Here is a 14,145-nt window from a genome sequence, read left to right as displayed (position 1 = left end):
TTGCAGGGTATCAAGGTATAGATTAGCGTTGAGGTGGTCTGAGTGTTTGGGTTCCCCGTTAAAAGTTGGTCCATCTTGGCTGAGAGAAAGATGTACATGGAGGGAGGAGTCATTGTTTCGAGGACTGTTACAACACACAGACAAACAAGAGGTGGAAGCAGAGGGGTAGTCACAATCAAAGATACTCCTGGAGGTTGGGAGGTGAAAGATCAGTACAAGGACAGTGAGAAATTGAGTTATTGATGTAAAGAGCAACTCCGCCACCTATCAGGTTCAGGCCTATCAAATCAGAAGAGACAATAGCCACAGAGAGACACTGAGTCAGGACATTCTGTGAGAGGAAGGTTTCTATTAAACAGATGTCTGGGCTGTCAGTGGCAGCCTGGCTTAAGAGATCTGTCAGGTTGGAGTGTAGGCCTCGAATGTTTGAGGTCCATACGTTGAGGGGACAAGTGTGGAGTCGTTGGGAGGATGGAGGGAAGGGTGTGGAGGCGGCTGGGAAGGTGCGGTATGGAAGGGGGCGGGACGGAGGGGAAGATTGAGTTGGGGGGAGGTGGCATGAGGAGGAACCCGAAGTTTGTATGGGTTGTTTTTTTTTTTGTTTTTTTTAAATAAAGTGAGGGAGAATAAATAGGGTGGTGTTGAAAAGCCAGATAGGACAAACTTTTTGTCGAGGGGGAGGGGGAAGAAGGGGTGAAGAAGAGAAACAGAACAACAAAACAACCTCAAAACCAAAACTATGAGCTCCTGACCGAGTAGGCTTCGGCCACACAAAAAAAAATTAACAATCTGAACAACAAGGTACCATTTATCATGGAACAATTTCGTTGAAAATTCAAACAGCACACAGGGGCGAAAATATAACAGAAAAACACGACGAATCCGTTTCGGAAAACTTAACTTTGATTCAGGTGGAAGGAGCAGCTGTGGATCCAACCAACACATGGAGCCAAATAGCAAATAAGTGCAATTTGCAAATACGACAGCAAGTTTTGTATTACTTTTCGACCACGTGATTCAAAATAAAATGCATCTTTTGTAAAAGAGAGCAAAGTGGAAGAAGCAATTGCTCTTTAAAATGGTCTTTGCCATATGTAATGACTAGAGTCCCTGTATATAGAGAGTTGTGTCAACTCAAATTTGGACGCCATTTTGTGTCTAAGTGTGTCGGATTAGATATGCATGTACATTCGCGATATGGGGTGATATATTCTAAACCTGTTAAAAAAAATTTTACTACACATATTTAGTCTTATTATTACATACAGGTGATATTTGTTTTGTCAAAAACTCAGCTATTGCCGTGAAAAAGAGCTGTGTGGTGATATTAAAAGTGGTATGGCAATGCATATTACAAGCCAACACTGCATATAAGAGCTAACATTATAAGTAAGACATTTTTGTATACATATATAACATATTTGTATACATATAATTTGTATACAAAATATGTATACAAAATATGTATACATATTTTGTATACATACATGTATACATGTATACATATATGTATACATATATTTGTATACATTTTGTATATAAGTAACATTATTGTATACAAAACAAAACAAAACAAAACAAAAAAAAACAAAAAAAAAAAAAAAAAAAAAAAAACAAGAAAAAGAAAAGAAAAGAAAAGACAAACCACTGCTGTCGTTCTCTGAATTTTAATAACTTTTAGAAAGGAGTGTGGGCATATCCAATATTTTTAAAAGGGTGCCGAGAGCAATTCCGGTGTAGGACTTCCAGCCGACATATAGTCTAACACACTTAAAACAAATTCTGTACGTGGTATTGCCATATTTCTATAGTATACAACTTTAGTTTTATCGACATTTATATTCAATTTCCATTGTAATGATTTAACAAGCTGCAAGTCAGCTTCTGTCTCTGACATAAGGAAAACGTCATCGGCATCTAGTAAGATTGAAACGTTCATTTATTACTACACCCTTGCCCAGAACTCTGATGGATATTGCCTGATCGATTAATATGTTTCATAGCTGGCGACTTAATTAACACTTAATTTTCGACTGCGCCAAGCCGTAATTAAACAGAGAAAAAACTTTTAAAAATACCTGCAGTGTGCACGGTTCGTCTCGTCGAACAGATGTGGAAAAGCACAGATAAGACGTCGTATTCACCATAACTTGTTTAATTTCACCAGGAACACGATGAGGCCAACACAGTAAATATTCAGTACAAAACTTGGTTCATACATTCAGTACAGAACATGATTCATACATTCAGACCGTAAGAAAACTCTGCCCGTAATACAACACTCTGACCAGACCAACACTTCATCCCACTACGTTCACTCCTCACAAGTGAAACTCATCACTACTCCGTTCACTCCTCACAAGTGAGACTCATCACTACTCCGTTCACTCCTCACAAGTGAGACTCATCACTACTCTGTTCACTACTCTCATATTGTATGTTTTGGGAACGATAGCTGTCACCAGGTTAAATATATAGGGATTGTCCAATGTGCAAAATCTTCCATCACTACAATTTGGCCATAAATCCCGGGGTGGGAAATATTTGAGCAAATATGCCACAAGACGCATGAGCACTGTACAAAGCAAACAATAACTCGTCAAATTTTGGACGTATGGATGACTGCACAACCCGCAAAAAAATTGAGCAGGTCCCCCCCTAAAATTGCTTTTATGATTGCCGATTAGGCTAAAGATTTTAAACCAAAAAAATAACTTGCCTCGGAATAAGTTTTGAATGGACGGACAGACAACTGAAAACAAAACGGACCATGGGTTTCCCACCCCTATAAAATCAAAATTAATTCCCTCTGAAAAAGTACAGTGACATTGCCCGCAGACTACCCAACCGCAGACCAGGCAATGTCACTGTACCGGGACATTTCATCAATCAATGACAATATGCGGTCCGCTAGGACTACCCGAAAAAAATTGAGCAGGGTTCTTCCCACGGAAATGCATTTTTGGTCAGCTCCTTGAAGATTATAAACAAACACAAATCACTTCCCTTTAAAAGGGTTTTCAACGGACAGACAACCAAAAAAAAAACGAGCAGATAGAATTGCTTTTGAACATCGATCATCAAGTGGCGTGAGCCTACCTGGCAGAGTCTCGAGGAGTCGATCGCTTTCCAGCTCTTTCGTCTGACTTTCGCTTCCCAAATTTGTCTTCTGACTTTATCACTTGGAAATCTATACATCTTATATTTCCCAGATTGGTTTGAACAACCAAAAGCAGAACAACCAGTCATTTTGTTTGGCAATAAACAACATTCCCGTACCAAGCTGACGTTCACGCACGGTGAAGTTAGACACAAAATGGCGCCACGAAATCACGTGACCAGAAATCTCGGGTCAGCGCATGGCGCAACTCTCTTTATACAGGGACTCTAGTAATGACCAAACATGATTGCTAAGACTTTGCAGTTTAAGTAGTCTTTGATGGCTCCTTGAAATGTGTCATTTATTTTCTTGTGCAGTCTGTCACCTCGCTGTAATTACTTTTGTTGTTAAAACTCAGAGTCTGAGTCTGAACTCTGCTGCACGTATTTCGTTGTTTAGACTTTCCAGCGGAGATTGGTGGCAAAATGGAGACTGGTTCAAAAAACATTCTGGGATCTGCTACGGGTAAGTGACCTCAAACTGGCCTTTCTTTTGCTCTGAGTTTTTGCTTAAAGGTTATGCATATTGGTCACTGTTCTCTCAAAATAAAAAAAAATAACCACCTTTAGAGGCCATTTTTCCCCGCAAAGCGGGGGTTGGCCTTTTTCGGGGACCGTGGTTGTTGTTGTTTTTTGGTCCCCTTTTTGAAGCAATGTTTTACGGCCGGATGCCCTTCCTGACGCCAACCCTTTTTGCCGCCTTTAACGACAAACAGGGAATTACCAGTGAGCTGGTACTCAATTAGCCGACCTCGGAAGGATGACAGGCTGAGTCAACCCCCCTGGCGTTAATTCAGCGATTGACCGGGATTCGAACCCAGGATCCTAAGCCGGCACCCTAGCCGCTAGCCCAACACCAGGGTAAAATAATGTATGTTTTTACGGCGTAGCCCATAGGGCAATGCCATGTGGAACAGCGTTTGTCTGTCCGTCCGATGTATGTATGTATGTATGTATGTATGTATGTATTGCAGTTTTAGGAAGCTGCTCAGAGGCAATGGCACCCACCATACAGGTTCCTTCGTGTAGTTATGTCCGTATTGTCAGATTCCGTATTGTAAGCTCATTCCCCTTGTGTAGTGGGATAGACTGTCAATAAATGAGTTGGTGAAGGATAGAGAGGCTTTTTCACCTGTTTTTCTTAGGGGGTAAGTATTTTATGTGTGCAGCGCTCCTCGTGCCTTATGTTCGGAGGATTGTTCCTGTTGTGCAGCGCGTACCGTGAGTGTATCCCTCATTGCACCAAAACTCATTTCAAATGACGTGCTAAAACCAAACCGTGACCCACTCTATTTCCCCAAGATCTTTCCTTTATACATGACACGAAAGTACATCCAAATGACCGTTATTAATACAGATTTCTTTTAGTTGCACTTTCTTTTCATACGCACACGTTAAAAACCATTGCATTAAGTCATGATACACGCTGTTCACGGAACACGACACGGAAGCCTCACGACCCACTCGCCCACGTACCTAATCATTACCTCCTTCGTCACAGTCCTACCTCCTTCACAAACCTCCATCACCGTGCCCATTAAGGGCGCCGCTGGCCTGAGGGAGCGAGAGGTATGTGCGGCCGTGAGAGCTCCACAAGCACCTCAGAATAAAAAGACGTTTGGCATCATCATACAGAATAAGCAGAGTCCTGTGGATGGTGGATCGCTCTGTTCGTCCCCACAAGCCATTGCAGACTCTGAGTTCATGCCACGCCTGGAAAGTGCTGTGAGGGAAAGTCAATGTTGAGTGCGTAGGTGTTGAACCCATGCTGAAGTTTTCCAACCAACTGAGAAAATCTGTTGCAGAAGCTGGCAGGGGCGGGCCCAAAGCAGCGGTGTGCCTATGAACGACTGTACTTTCACCACAAGCTTATCTTAATCCGACTTTATGACCCGCCCTCGCTCTCCAGGTATTAAAAACCCACAGGGTATGATCTTCAGCAATCGGTTGGTGGTGTTTGCTTCATTGAGTCGGTTCTTGGCTTGGTGTTCAGGTTCATTGCTGGTGGAAGGATGCTCAATTGGTGGTGCTCATGTTGGCGGGGCGAGCTGCGGGTCGAGGCACTCGGACGGATCGAGACCACATGACCGAAGCCAAGCCACATATACACTGTTAGGTTTATGGGGGTAGGTAAGAAAATACCGTAGGGAAGGTGTAATTGTATAGGAAATAGTATGGACCGTGGGATGTGGAGGAGCATTTAGATGTGCATAAGGGAACATATAGCTTAAGGTTGTTTAAATGTTCATCATACGAGGGATGATGATGTGATAATTAGCACTAGGGTTTAAGGTTAATTTCCCCTGTGTGTGACTTCCTTCTGTAGCCATTCCTTAAGTTATAATAACTTCCGGTCAAGCAAAGGGAGAGCCGGCCAGAGTACATTCTCCATGGACATGTTACAGCAAAGGACACGCCAGTAAAGGCAGAGCGACCGTACAATGGGTGTGGAAAAAGAAGGCCTGCAGGCCACACCCCCGGAATGACATAGTGGGAGTGAGGAGGAGGAAGCTTGCAGTTGGTGGACAAGAAGCTGGCCGTTTTGTTTTCTCTCAGAGGAGAACGTTTTTGTGTAGTGATCGCAAGGAGCTTTGGACTGCTGGGCTCACCAGGGAGCTGAAGGCCGTGCTGTCCTTCCCAAAGGCGAAGAGGAGAGAAAACCTTGAGGAACCAAAAAGAAAGAGGGCCGTCTTCACACACCTCACATCCCTGGGCGCCTTTGACGCGCAGCGCCTTTGTCGCCATTACCATCTTTTGCCGAGTTCCCACCTGTGTGGCTTTGAGCTCCGACGGCCACCAAACTCCCAAAAGGACCCATTTTGGGCCAGAGCTAAGTGCCGGCCAAGGGGGGGATTTAATTTTTATTTTATTACCTTTCCCTGTGTGTGGGGTTGAGTCGGTTTGGAGGATCATCACAATATAAATTTTACCTCAGATTTATTTTCGTAAATTTTCATTCTGCGTTTATATTTGCTTTCAAATCATTATTGCGGCATTCTTGTTTGTCGTGTATTGTTTGTGGGTTTCGGGAATAAACCTTTGTGTTTGTTTAATCAAACACCTTGTATCTCTTCTATCTCAAGTGTGCAAATTAACCGCCATAATCAGGAGGTCGCCTCGGGAGTAAGCTGGTTCGACCATCCGTCCCGGCTGATCTTAATCGGCAGGGACGCGACAATATTTTAGTTCTCAGGAAGTAGGCCATTATTTTACACATCTTTTCTCAGCTTTCGTAGTATAAAGATCATTCTTACTGAACTCAAAAGAGCTCAACGAAAAGGCAGTTCGCCACCAATTGTTCTTTTCAGAGCAACAGCCCAACTCGTTTGTAGCGGCCACCGACTGATGATGCATTTTCTCTCCTGCACCTAGACATGCTTACACGCACCACGCCTCGTATTGTCTTCAACCTGCACCATCAGAACCGCCTTTAGAGGCCATTTTTCCTTGCAGAGCGGGGGTTGGCCTTTTTTGGGCACCGTGGTCCCCTTTTTGAAGCAATGTTTTACGGCCGGATGCCCTTACTGCCGCCAACCCTGTTAGTCGCCTCTTGCGACACAGGGAATTACCAGAGAACTGGTACTCAATTTGCCGACCTCGGAAGGATGATGGACTGAGTCAACCCCCCTGGCGATAATTCAGCGATCGACCGGGATTCTAACCCAGGATCCTAGGATCCCAAGGCGGCACCCTAATGGGCACCAATTGGGGGAAAAAAAAACAAACAAAAAAAACTTTGTTCCTGTATTTTTCTGAAACTTCTCCATGGAAAAAGTTGAAAGGTCGCTCATTGTAAAGTACTCCCCATAGAGAATAGCATATGTTAATGATGAAGTCATGGGTGCCTTCATGATGTCATAAATTGACAAGTAGAAAGCTTGATCCGATCACTATGAAATTTCCTAAGCGTGATCTAGGGATAAATTGGTCAAGAAAAACAATTTGACGTCATTGGTCACGTAATTCGGCAGCCATATTTTTATGGTGCAGCCCGTAGTGCAATGCCGCCTGGAACAGCGTTTGTCTGTCTATTAGACCATGGGCCGAGCCCCAAAATTCCTACTTACCCTGATCTGCAAGAGAGAAGTACTTAATTTGACCTTTAATGATCCTAGAGTATATTTATAAGTATGTCTATTAATGTTCCCATCTTCAAAACATACGTGTATTTTTTTTTTTTTTTTTAACTTGTATTTGTATACGTGTACGTATTGTGTATTTGACAGAAATCTGAAGAAAGGGACGCTAAAATTACTCTTGCAGCCGACGATCTCAGGGAAGCGATGACGTCAGCTTAGTTCTTAATTGGCCAATCATAGTGCTTTTAACAGGGGCTCCACCAAAACAAGCCAATCACAGTCATCGTACAGTGGGTGTCGTTGTAACGCAATGTAACAAAGAGCGAGTAAATCTACGCGTAGTACGACGCGACATGGAGTGCTGCATGCATTTGGTGGACCAATCTGCAGACAAACTTATTAGTTTTTCAGATGTTAGCTGGAGAACATCACAATTATTGTTGGACATGGTATTGAGAGTCATTCTATTCGAATGCATGGCAATAGTGTGGAAGTTTTACCAATCCCAAGTCCATTCTCAACACAAGAAGAAGCCGATACGAGACATGTACTTCACTATTCGTATGCTGCAAGTAACAGTGATCACATCATCATCATCAGTGCAGACACTGATGTCTTGGTACTATGTGTGGCATTTTGCCAGAACATATATGCAGAGGTCTACTTCCATACAGGCAGAGGAAGTAATACACGCACAATTTCTGTCCGTCGCATATTTGACCATTTCGGGAAAGAAGTTTGTTCTGCGTTGATAGGATTTCATTGTTTTACTGGATGCGACACCGTGAGTGCTTTGTATGGTAACGGTAAACTAAAATCTGCAAAGATCTTGACATCAAGTAAAGACCACTGCTCCACGTTTGAAAAGATTGGCATGACGTTTACAGTACCACCATCCTTCTATAAAGACATTGAAACATACACCTGTGAACTCTATGGGCAGAAGGGCTGTCGCCATGTAAATGAAACAAGATGCAGAATGTTCAAGACTGGGAGCTGTGGAGAGAAAAGCTTGCCTCCAAACAGAGATGATCTGCACAAGCACATATTGTGAGTAAACTACCAAGCTGCCATTTACAAGATGTGCCTTATCAGCAAACCAGAAATACCATCACCAAAGAACAATGGCTGGAAGATTGACGATGGTTTGCTCACCGTAGACTGGATGGGTCTTCCTCCAGCACCATCAAGTGTAATGGAACTTGCCCACTGCTCTTGCAAGAAGACACAATGTACTCGAGGGCGGTGCTCGTGTTTGCTCCACAAGCTTCCATGTACTGATTTGTGCTCATGTAAAGACTGTGCAAATCAGGCGTCTGTTTCTCACTTGACCCAGATTGAGGAAGAAATTGACACTGGAATCAGATGAAGATGCTTAATTACTTCCTTATACTCTGTGGGTTTTTGTAACTTGAGTCTATTAGTCATTATTTAATTTTCATGTTTTGCTACTGAATACACAAATATGATTGACAGGAATGCATTATGTTATTGTATCGACAAAAATCTCTGCGTTTTTGTTCTTTTTTTCTTCATTTAACAACAAAGGTTTTGCCACTTTCTATAGAATTCTATAAAAGCCTGGTGTTGGCTTAGCGGTTAGGGTGCCGGCTTGGGATCCTAGGATCATGGGTTCGAATCCTGGTCGATTGCTGAATTAACGCTGGGACGTTGACTCAGCCTGTCATCCTTCGAAGGTCGGCAAATTGAGTACCAGTTCACTGGTAATTCCCTGTGTGTTGCAAGAGGCGACTAACAAGGTTGGTGGCAGGAAGGGCATCCGGCTGTAAAACATTGCTTCAAAAAGGGGACACGGTGCCCAAAAAAGGCCAACCCCTGCTCTGCGGGGAAAATATGGCCTCCAAAGGTGGTTTTCTAATTCTATAGAAGGGAGTCATTTACATTTGAAAATGAAGGATTATTAATACAGAATTTTGTATTACAAATGGATGTGTTACGGATTTGTCACTTCTGACTTTGTTGTTATTATATACTTGTAGGATTTTTAGTTTCAGTTAATATTGTTGTTAAGATTTCTGTGTGAAATGGAGTTGACTTCAGTAAAAGGTAAAAATTAATGTTTGTGGAGGAAAAAGAAAAACTCAGCAAAGAAACCGGAAGAGAAAAGAGGAAAAAGATCAGCTGGGGAGATCGGCTAATCGTTGGTGGACGTGGGGCGTGGATTGCACTCACATTTTGGGGATCGTTCCCCCTCGCCACCATTGGCCTGACCTCACACCTCGTAACTCCTCGTCTGCAGCCGCACCGATACCTGCCTATTGTTCTTGCCGATCTGCACGACTTCGACCTTCACCCATCGTGGGGATTCGTGCACGGACTTTGGAATTATTACATTCCACTCACGTTTGGCGTATCATGAGTTTATTGATTGGAGAGTATTGGGGAATGATGGTACCATCATATTGTTACGGATCCGGGGGACGGCACTCCCGTTAGCAAGGGGGGGTTAATCCCCTTGTCTTGTTAAGCTGGCCGTCACGCCCGGTCAGCGCTGAATAGGGTAGTAGGCCAATTATTCCTATGACCTAAGTACCAGCGCCTGCACGGTGCGCGAGGAAATACTCCCGTCCGGGCCGCAGCGTAATAGGTGGATTGCGCCGAGCGAAGCGAGCTGCGACGCCGGCCGTTAACAAAAGACTAAACCCGATTGTAAGCGGTTCGGCCAAAATCGCGCCACAGGTACTCAATGGGGAAATCACTAAAGCGATCGGACGAGAAAGAAACCAAAGAATAAGAGGGAACAGGGATTTATTAATTATTTACACAAAAACCAAAACCAAAGAAGAAGGGAACGAAAGTAATTTACAGAAGAAGAAGAAGACACAGCACAAATCCTTAAACAGTCTTACTTAAACCCACAGGACAATACAGACAGACTCACACGAATAGGGAATTGCAGGCAGGAATGGCTGGAGGGATGAGAAGGGCAGACGGTCCACAGAGCTGGCGGCAGGGAGGTCCGGGGATCGCGGCACGACGTTGAGGTCCCGCTTGAGCGTCCACGCCCCGGTTCAGTGGCGAAAACCCGGTCGTCAGTGCTGGTTGGTATCGCCCACGAGCGTGCCGACTCTCACTCGCCGCAGGATGTTCGCGCCAATAAATGAATGGTCGATCCTCTCTCCCTCCTCTCTCAACTTCTCGGGTCGTGCTCCCTCACTCATCTGCTTCTCACCGACTCTCTTGAACCTCCTCACGCGTCTTTGCCTTCTCACCGTCTCTGCCTTCTCACCGTCTCTGGTGGGGGCCTCGTGCCAAGGGTTTTATTACCACGCCCTTGGAACCCTCTCGAACTCACCAGACGTTTCTTGCCACGCCCTATCAAGCCATGCCCACCGAGCCCTGGTTGGTTGTTAAGGGCTCTCTGGCTCCACCTTTGATGACGAGGTGGTGCCACGCCCGGGCTCTGTCGGCTCCTCCCCCTTCTTGGCCTCGTGCGTAATGGAGTTTGGCGCCAGGCAGCGAACGCTGCTGGGCGAGCAGAGGCGGTGCGATGCCCACGAAAACAGCCCAACTGTTACTGGCACTTTGAGGACATGATTGGGGAACTGAAAGGGACCTATCTTATTTGATTGATGCAACGTAGAGTCAACTATTAGAAACACAGCCTTACCTGGAACACATAATAATGACATAACTATAGAGGGGTCCTATAGTCCCGGCTGTTTATGTAGCCAAGCTGCTACAGTACTGTCCTACGTGTTGTACATGGACTAACTAAGGTGCAATCTTTAATTAACAGCCAATTAAGGGGACATGTACACAGGGGTCATTTATAAGGGAATTTACTACTAAATTTACATGTGAAGGTTCTAAAAACCATAACAATATGTATTGTTCATGAGAAGCAAGTGATATTTTCATGGTACTTTCTTTAAGAGTGCTATTATTGTGTATGTGAGAGTTCTTAATACAATTACTTGTTTTGTTCTACACAATTCCATTGGTGTGGTTTTACCATGGTTTTTAGAACACTCAAAATAACAAATCTTTCTGCCGAGTTCCCTCTCGAGACTCTGAGGGGCACCTTTTCTCAAGACTCCTTCACCAGGGGTTTGTGGTTTGGGGAGGTAACACGTAACAAATGTAAGACTGGGAAATTACGCATTTCATTGCAAAGTTAAAGGATTATACCTATGTTTTCTTTAAGCTGAGAACTGTTTATACTGTGGGGTAAAACAAAATGAATGTCGTTTAAGAATGTGAACTTTTGTCCAGTAGGGACGGATTTTTCATATGAAAAATTACAATGAATATGCATGCCAAGTACAATATCTATGCTTTCCCATTTATTATTGAACCAAATTATATGTACACTACAGTACTTAATGTACACTAACTTGCCGATAGTCGGAGGAATTGGAGGAGTTGCATGTTTGTGTAATGATTCAGACTATGATATCCTCGTACAAACCTGTTTACATCAAGACTTGTTTTAAGCAATATCATATGCATGTCAAAGAGAATATGTGATACACATGAGCCGTTTATGATCTGAACATAAATGGTATAGTTGAGTGGCTTTGGACGAGAGAGAGAGAGAGAGAGATAGAGATAGAGATAGAGATATATATAGAATGAGAATGAATATTATATTATTGAAAATATGACTTTTAAAGTGTGTGTGTGTGTATAAAAGAGAGAGATAGAATTGTGAGGAACAGAAATGAAAAAACCAGATGTGTGTGTGTGTTAAATGGAGAGAAAGGGGGAAGGAAACGAGGAATATTTACAAGAAAGAAGAGTGAATGAGGATCATTTGGAATATAAACAAGAATGTTGTGGGTGTCTGTGTATCTCAAGAGGACAAAATAGAGAAAAGTAGTATGGGGATACTATACAAGTATACATACCCAATATATGGGGGATAATTATTTCTGTTTCTTTAATCTTTGTTTCATTTCATGCCTCATTTTTGTATTCTAAGTTACAAAAATTGGGATGTGGGATGGGATCACTAGTCCCAAAAGTATACCAGTATGTCTCGAGCCTGGCCGGTCTAATTTACAGGGCAGATTTACACTTTTAGTGATTCAATTGATGCATATAAGCAGTTTGTGAAATATTGTTTGCTAGGGATATTTTTACCATAGCAACGGACACTAATAGGAATTATGTACATGAAATAATCCACAAAATAATATCTGCTGACATCAGATGATCTGCAAAATCATAAATTTGCATGATCAGAGGATTTCAAAATCTCGATTTGGAAGCATCTGTGTAACCGTTGCTAGGGAAAAGGAAGTCCTTAGCAACGGAGTTTAACTTCCTCTTTGTTTTTGGCCGTTGCTAATTAATGTGCAAATTTTGAACGTGGGAACATGTCACTTATGGTTCATATACACTTATTCAACATATCTAGCACACTTGCAGGTACTTCTCAGACGTAGACCGCGGAATTCGAAAACTAAGCAGAATTAGTGGACTCGGCCCATGGTCTATATCCAGTGGATGTATGTATGCATGTCTCTCACAAATTTCCACCAATCAGAGCTGAGGATCGAGTCACATGACAAGGGGACAGCAAATCCTCCACTCAGGAGATCCAAGCCTGGCTAAGCTGTTGTTAGACTATCGGTCTTGTTTATTTTGGCGTGAAGTACAATATATTGACATTTAGAAGTTGCTACAGTGTGTGTAAATATTACTTCTTTCAGATGCTTTATTGAACATGGTGAATATGGCGGCCAAAGTCCTTGGTGGAAACCCAGAAGCTGGTACTGCAGCGCATGTTGGTAATGTTCCCTCTTCTTACCATTTAAGGTCATCAGATTATCTCTCCAAAATAACCATCGAGTGGATACTGGTGTTCGGACGGTCGCCCGTATGTTCATATGTCCGTTGACATTTCACTAAAACATCTTATCACAAACTACCTGACCGATTATGGACCAGATTTGGTACGATGCATCAGGATAGCAAAGTCTCACTGGGTTGTACTCACCATCAAGATGCACCCCTATAAAGGAGTTTAAAGGAGGGGGAGGGGGAGTGGAGGGTTTCCCTTAATATTGGTATTTCATTCAAAAATCATCTTCTCAGAAACCGCCAGGCAGATGCAGACCAAACTCGCCACGAGGTATCGGAACCATGCCCTAATCTTAAGTTGTGCTCTTCATAGCCGTATCTCCCCCTGAAAGGGTCTCCCTCCCCAAATCCCTCATTTTCACTAAGACATCTTCTCCACGACTACCTGAGCAATATGGACCAAATTTGGTACAATGCATCAGGACAGTAAGGTCTCATGGTGTTGAGTTCCCCATCCAGATCCGCCCATTTAAAGGGAATGGAAAGGGGTGGGGGAGAGGGTTGCCCCAAAGGAGGGATTTTGCCTCAAATTCAGTTAATTTATTTAACCTTTTCAGTTACTTTAACTTATTTAACTTTAAAATTTAATTTATTCAGTTTAAAATATTCTCAGAAACCGTCGGGAAATATCCGTTAGTCCCCCATGGGGCTATTTCTTTTTCTTGTAGCCCCAACATTTGCCTTTTGATGTTTAATGCATATGCTGATCTCTGCCTTTATTTGATGTTCCACTTTGTTTTTCCTTAGACAATGTGAGTAGCACTCTGAATGTTTCGGGGGAATTGCAAAACTCGAGCACATCCCTGTCTGACACAAAGTAAGAGTTGAAGTGGCATGACATGAATTGAAGTCAAAATATTTTGTTCGTTTTTCAGTTTACCTTCATTTGCAACCTTTTATTGCTGTGTGCGCCGGCATGACTGACGTTAAATTACTGTGCACGTTCGCCGGTGTGACGGACCTTCGATGGTATGTGTGTGCGCACCAGCGCGACCAACCTTCAATCTCTATGTGCGCCTCTAAAAGTTTAGGTGCACCAGAAAAATGTCTGCATACTAATCGTAAAGTATTTTTTGTC

The 14,145-nt window shown here is 43.1% G+C and overlaps 1 protein-coding gene across 1 annotated transcript in view; it reads left to right on the top strand.

Annotated features, from left to right (window-relative positions):
• The window catches only part of LOC137432764 (SUN domain-containing ossification factor), a 112,113-nt gene that overhangs the window by 80,340 nt on the left and 17,628 nt on the right, over window positions 1-14,145 (top strand). Inside the window, exons 16-18 of the mRNA XM_078783592.1 lie at window positions 3,560-3,625; window positions 12,917-12,994; window positions 13,815-13,884. Of these exons, the coding sequence (XP_078639718.1) occupies window positions 3,560-3,625; window positions 12,917-12,994; window positions 13,815-13,884 (214 nt within the window). The remainder of the gene's footprint in view (window positions 1-3,559; window positions 3,626-12,916; window positions 12,995-13,814; window positions 13,885-14,145) is intronic.

The sequence above is a fragment of the Myxine glutinosa genome, chromosome 8 (assembly GCF_964187855.1).
Source record: "Myxine glutinosa chromosome 8, kmMyxGlut1.1, whole genome shotgun sequence".
NCBI classification, from domain to species: Eukaryota; Metazoa; Chordata; class Myxini; order Myxiniformes; family Myxinidae; genus Myxine; species Myxine glutinosa.
The sequence above is the reverse complement of the archived record's forward strand: the minus strand, read 5'-3'. Positions and strand labels throughout refer to the sequence as shown.